The sequence below is a fragment of the Mauremys mutica genome, chromosome 9, assembly GCF_020497125.1.
Source record: "Mauremys mutica isolate MM-2020 ecotype Southern chromosome 9, ASM2049712v1, whole genome shotgun sequence".
NCBI lineage: Eukaryota > Metazoa > Chordata > Testudines > Geoemydidae > Mauremys > Mauremys mutica.
Genome location: NC_059080.1, coordinates 102942300 through 102948911, shown reverse-complemented (window position 1 = coordinate 102948911; position 6612 = coordinate 102942300). Strand labels below are relative to the sequence as shown.

General features: G+C 45.2%; 1 protein-coding gene across 1 annotated transcript; it reads right to left on the bottom strand.

The window, feature by feature from the left end:
• Positions 1-1259: 1259 nt before the first annotated feature.
• Positions 1260-5665, bottom strand: LOC123376854 (zonadhesin-like). Its single transcript, XM_045029095.1, has 3 exons — positions 5090-5665; positions 3794-4358; positions 1260-1498 (listed from the first exon to the last, which is right to left on the bottom strand). The coding sequence occupies exons 1-3, from the start codon at positions 5615-5617 to the stop codon at positions 1260-1262; spliced, it is 1332 nt and encodes a 443-aa protein (XP_044885030.1). The 5' UTR covers positions 5618-5665.
• Between the last annotated feature and the right edge of the window lie 947 nt (positions 5666-6612).

Genomic DNA, 6612 nt, shown 5'->3' with positions numbered 1-6612 from the left:
CTGGGTGCTGGCTGGTGAGTCTTGCTCACATGCTCAGGGTTTAACTGATCGCCATATTTGGGGTCAGGAAGGAATTTTCCTCCAGGGCAGATTGGCAGAGGCCTTGGAGGTTTTTCGCCTTCCTCTGCAGCATGGGGCACGGGTCACTTGCTGGAGGATTCTCTGCAGCTTGAGGTCTTCAAACCACAATTTGAGGACTTCAATAACTCAGACATAGGTTAGGGGTTTGTTACAGGAGTGGGTGGGTGAGATTCTGTGGCCTGTACTGTGCAGAAGGTCAGACTAGATGATCATAATAGTCCCTTCTGACCTTAAAGTCTATGAGTCTATGAGCAAGCCCAGAGATGCCAGGGCTATGAACTGCCAAGCCTAGAGGTGCTGGGGATAAGCCCTGGCAAGCGCCAGCACAAATTAAGCACTGCTCATACTGAAACATTCTCAAAGACCAAAAACAAAGGATGAGAAAAAAAATCAAGTTCATGGTGTGGACTATGGAAATTAGTAAGTTAATATACAGGTAACATGGGCCCAGTTTTCAGTAAGGATGGGAGATTTCACACTGAAATCATCCAAACACATTGGTTATGTCTACACTGCCTTTTAAAACTCATAGGAGCAAGTCTCAGAGCCAGGGTCTACAGCCTGGGGCTTGTGGGGATCACGCTCCGGCGCTAAAAGCAGCAGTGTCGATGCTACAGCTTGAGCTGAACCTTTGGTTCTGAAGCCCAGGGAGCAGGGTGGGCTTCAGAGCCTGACCTCCAGCCTGAGTTGCAATGTCTATACTGTTGATTTCAGTGGCGTAGTGCAAGCCTGACAGGGCCGCCCAGAGGATTCAGGGGCCTGGGGCAAAGCAATTTTGGGGGCCCCTTCCATAAAAAAAAGTTGCAATACTAGAGAATACTATATTCTAGTGGGGGCCCCTGCAGGGCCTGGGGCAAATTGCCCCACTTGCCCCCCCTCTGGGCGGCCCTGAAGCCTGAGGGTGTAGACCTGGACTCTAAGATTCGCTGCTGTGGGTTTTAAAATGCCCCAAGAGTTTTCAGCTGAGTTTTTGGGCTTGTTCAAAAGTGAAAATGAAAGGAAATACGGTATGTGCAAATCTACATGATCCAAAATTGACCTCCGTGACATGAAACCACTGGCTCTAGTAATGACAAGGGTTTCCATGGAACACATATCTATACACATATCTTGTATCTTGACCTTATTCCTTTTAAGGGTCAAGTGATTTGTCTGCACTTATAGGTGTCTCCAAGTACTTACATCCAATTGTCATCCTTCACTCGCCAGCTGTTGCCAAAATTATTTGAATCCTGTTCCAGGACTCTGTCTGGTCTTAGGAAATCATCCAGCTGGTTGTCAGTGTATGTGCCACACAGGCCACACAGCTGCCCCTTAAAGCTTTCATCAGCATGAACAAAAAGCTGTTGGTCACCATCAAACTTCACCTGAATGCCAATAGAGGTATCAATGACCACATAGGGTCCTCTTACAGCTACTGTAATTCCAGGATGCAGAGTCACAGGAAGATCAACTTGAATTCCATTCACCTAAAAAAAAAATAGCACACACAAATAGCTGAGTCAACAAAGCAATTGGTGACAAAGTCAGTGATGTCACACAAATAGCTGAGTCAACAAAGCAATTGGTGACAAAGTCAGTGATGTCTTTTGAGTATGTAAAAACTTGAGAGTTTCTTTTGCAGAGGACCAGAGCTGCAAAATTCTGATCAGAACCAACTGTGGTAGTGGGATCCTGATTTGGATCCATCTATAGTTCATTTTCTGATGTTATACTGTTACCTCTCTAGTTGGCACATGTAATCTGTTAGTTATGTTAGAGTGAGAAAGACACTACTGGTTTTGTAAGAAAGCAAGGTGAGGAATTTACTCAAAACAGATCCTCTATGTAGCAGTGCTGAACAACATGGAGAGAGAAGTGGAAAAGTTATCCTGGCCTCTGAAAAATTATCCTGGGTTCTGCTTTACTTATGAACATGTGTGTGTGTCCTTTATTGTTTGCAGTCCTGGAGGCAAATAACTCAGAGGACTGTGATTCAATATTGATGTAGACAGAACAAAGGCAACTGTGATGACGTGTCCACCCCCACACAAGATTGGAAGGGGTTAAGATGGCCAGGTGTGACAATTAACTCCACAGGTTGCACCTGGATGGGGAGCCAGGGATCAGGGAAGTGATTGAAAGCAGGCTCAGCTGGGCGGGAACAGGTGGGGCTGCAGCCCCTCCCTGTGAAAAGAGAGGAGAGGAGGCTGCAGTTCCTGGAGTGAGAGGGGTCCTAAGGATGAGAGGACAATGGGAGAGACACTGCTGGAAGAGGGCACAATGCCTGGCCAGAGCTAATTTCCAGAGCGGCCAGGAGGAGATGCCACTAGCAGAGAGAGCACCCTGTGACAGCAACCCACTGGTGGGTTTGGGTGTGGGTGTGTGTAAGGTATAATACTTACATGGACCTCTTTGTTTTTTCTCAAAGCAATGTGAATGTTTTTCAATGTGACAGCTACTGAATTCAAAGCAGTCCAGGCCTGGCTTCCTCTGTGTTCATTCCTGGTTGTCACTGAGAACTGCTCAGAAGAATTTGTGCATGTCTCAACTATTGTATAATTGCATCCACCCTGGAAATGGTACAGTCTCCCATCAAAGGTTATGTAGTGTGGATCCCCATAGATGTGGCAGGTGTTGATGTCCAATGGATAACATCCCAAGATTCCATTCTGCACCTTGCAAATTTTGCTCGCTTCACATGTCTTTGGACTGCAGACTATGGTGTTGTTTCCTGCACAGTTACATTGGCCTGCACAGTTTGTTTCCCAGAAAGTTTCCCCTCTCTGTTAGAGACAAGCAAATACATACAGGTATAAAAGCTGAGTTTGACTGCAAGCTGTGAAATACTGATCCAAACATCTAGCATACATTAGAACAAACCTCATAATATTTGTCTTTATAGAGGCAGCCACAATTGCCCATAGAAACACACTGTCCACCGCTGAGAACAAACCCGCTGTTGCACTCACATCCCTCCACGCAAGGTTTACTGCAGTTGCTTGCTGCTACTGGGTTGGAGCAGGTTGCAGGACAAGCACTAGTGCATGGATTGTAATGACTATTGGAAAGGCAAGGAAGCGCTGAAAAACAAATAAAAACTCTATAACTCACAGCTGAAAATCTGCATCCAAAACCCAGGATATTTAGCTTTTCAGTAACAATTTATGTTAAGAGAAGTTCTTGAAACCCAAAAGTCCCTATTTCAGGAAGGGAAGATAAAAGAAAAATATAGTTTGTAGCTGAGAAGGACCTTAACAACCAAATACAAATACCCTGAACTCTGGGGAAGTTCAGACCCAAATCAGAATTTTACATCTCTAAACCATATCTAATTACTAGTGGATAAATCTCCATATCAGGGGGGACTGGCATTAATTGACATACTGGCTATAGAAAGGTTCAGAACAGTTAGCCATGATCACTTGACTAAACTATCCTTACACCTGTGTGGGAGGAATTTGGTAGATAAACACTGGCAAGACAGTCTAGAATCAGCTCAGACTGCTGCTGCCCTTTCTGTACCTGTTCTCAGACAGAAGATTTCATTCTTCCTGTTGTCCGTCAGGCACCTTTCATGCACATGACATTCAGGGGTTTTGTAATCTCAAAATATCAGGAGTGAATAATGGAAACTTTCAGAACTCTAAACCATGCAGTACATGGGGAGTAAACACTCTTTTGCAACACTAGAGTAGGTTGTTCAGACATTCGATTCCCTGCAGATACTCACGGCAGAAGGTGGCGTTTCTCCACTGGGGGAGAGTCACTCCAGCTTCCTGACATGCATCAGCGTAGGTCGCCAGAGCGTTACACAAGAGCTGCTCATTCCCATTCAGCGCACAGAGGTCATAGACACAGCTCTCAAAGATGCTCTCAGGATTGATCACGGAGTGGCAGACCCCAAAGGGGCCAGGCCTCTTGGTTATCATGCCACAGAATCTGTCAGTTCTGTAGAGGTTCTCTTGGTCTGCAGGGCAGGGTTTGGGTGGGACAATGACATCACAAGAAGGATCGTCATCCTTGACACGCCAGCTGTTTCCCAGCTCATTAGAGTTCTTGGCTTGCTGCCCATCTGGCATCATATAGTCATCCTCTCTCCGATTGTTAAAGTTACCGCACATGCCACAGGTCCTGTTGAAATAGGTGGTGGGCACCTTCACTTCCACCGAGTGATCAGTGTCATAGGAAACCCTCAGTCTGAAATCTGTCTCTAGGATAACGTAGCGTCCACTCCTGCTCACTGTGATTGACCCACCAGCTGTGGTTACAGGGAGAGTTGACCATATTTTATTGATCTAAGACAAATGAATCCATGAAGTTAAGTGTTAGAAAGGTGATCTTTAATGGATTTCATTTTGGTGAAACAAAGGTCAGTTTTGTAAAAGAGAATACTACAAAAACATCCTGCATTTGCATTTGCAAATTAAATAATTGTGTGACCAGACATGTAGTTAGTCGGGCCAGTTACTTAGCTGGTGCAATTCACTGGAGCCAATGGAGTCAGGCTGGTTTACACCAGATGAGGAACTGGCACAATATTTCTAATTATGCACATTTCAGGAACAAATCCAGGGCCTTGTTTGGAAGCAACATGTGCATTTGTTTTTGCAGGCATACACTTCATTCCCTCCTACCAGAATTGTGACCGAGATGGTCCTAGAGAAAGGTGATTTTCTTACACCTGGCCACGCTACTGGCAACGCATACTGTAGTGCTCCTGTCTAATTCCAAACTCCTGTCTCTAAGAAGTGATTGTTTTCACCTACATGCTCCTGTGAATACAACTCCGGTTACAAGTCTTTTATGTTAGCTACCAGAGCATTAGCTCTGCCTAGTGGATATTAATAGCTCCTATGTGTGCCTAGATTTCTTCGATCCATTACTTTGTTATTGTGGCAAAGCCAGATACTCTGAATATCCTTAGCATTACACTTAACATGAAAGTAGAACATTCCATTTTTGCCTAATTCTGCCACAGCTGCATTTCACCTCTGAATCCAAAATGTAATGGATCCAAAAAACTCACCAGTACACGATTTGGTGTTGCCTTAACTATTTCTATGTGTTGTCCATAAACCTCCACCAGGACTTTCTGCACATAGGACACCGCAGAGTACCCTCGATGCTCATTCTTGGCTTCTACGTTGAAATAAGGCAGAGAGCTGGAGTTGGTGCACACTTTGGCCAGCGTGTAGGTGCACTTCCCCATGAAGTGGTGAGTCTCTCTGTCAAACGTGTTGTAATGAGGGTCGTTGTGGACTCGGCAGATCCCGTACGTCTCACGGTAGCAGCCAGGTTCCCCGTTCTGAACCCCGCAGTAATGATCGGCTGGGCAGGCTGCGTTAGAGCAGGTTACTTTGCTCCCCCGAGAGGGACATGTGCATTTAGAGGAGCAGGTGTCATCGGTCCAGAATTCAGCGCCAACAGGGTAGTGTTTGCCGTTGTGCCAGCACCCGCACTGACTGCTGGGGACACAGCCATCGTTGTAGAGAAGATAACCACTGTCGCACACGCATCCTTCCACACACGGCAGGCTGCAGCTGGCAGGAGCCATCGGGTTGACACAGGTGGCAGGGCAGGCTGCTGTGCATGCTTCATAGTGACTGTTGGCTGGACAAATCAGTGCTGTAAATTGAAAAAGCATCCACATTAATCCTTTAAACTACTGATTTGCAATAATATATTTTGTTCCTTTTAAAAGTATTTTGGGCCAAATACCGAAGACGCTAGTCAGTTTTTATCCTCCATCAAAACTCCCAGTTCACTTTTAGTTTAGCCTTTTGACCGCAAGAAAAGTCTGTCTTTCCTGCAGAGTATTACAGGGAAACTTCCATTGACTATAACTGAGTTAAGGGAAAAAACAAATTGCTTTTCTTGGCTGCTCAACAGGTAGAACGTTTAGGTGGCAGGAGAATATTAATGTGGTTTTTCTATTTATTATTATTGTTAATCACTTAGTTTATATTTTTCTTCCTTCCCAAACTCCTGAATAATGTCACTAAAAATAAAAAATCAAGAGAGAGTAGTGGTTCAGCTATAGATTATATCTGGTTATATACATATATTAAACTCTCACCACCACCACCACCACTCACTTCCCCACACCTAATTATGTTGAAAGAACTTTATTAAAATTGTAAAGTAAAGCAATTAAAGGTTAATAAATGCCAGAATTAAGGTTGCCCATGCAGGGCTGGCTCCAGGCACCAGCTTAGCAAGCAAGTGCTTGGGGCGGCCACTCTGGAGAGGGGCGGCAGGTCCAACTATTCGGTGGCAATTTGGCGGAGGGTCCCTCACTCCCGGTCAGAGCGAAGGACCTCCTGCTGAATTGCCTCAGATTGTGATAGCGGCTTTTTTTTTTCTTTTGGCTGCTTGGGGTGGCAAAATCCCTGGAGCCGGCCCTGTGCCCACGTAAATTTAATTCGGCCCCCTTGTATGTATGCATTATGATAGCGTCTTTAGTTACATGATATACTATTTTTTTCTGCAGGACCTCTGCCTCATTCAGTGCACAGGCAGGACCAGCACTAGCAGGGCATGAAACACACA

Coding starts and splice junctions, on each gene's coding strand:
- LOC123376854 (XM_045029095.1), bottom strand. CDS start 5,617: ATGGCTCCTGCCAGCTGCAGCCTGCCGTGTGTGGAAGGATGCGTGTGC. Junction 4,359..5,089: donor CAACACCAAATCGTGTACTG/GTGAGTTTTTTG, acceptor CATTTGTCTTAG/ATCAATAAAATATGGTCAAC. Junction 1,499..3,793: donor GAGAAACGCCACCTTCTGCC/GTGAGTATCTGC, acceptor CTGGAATTACAG/TAGCTGTAAGAGGACCCTAT.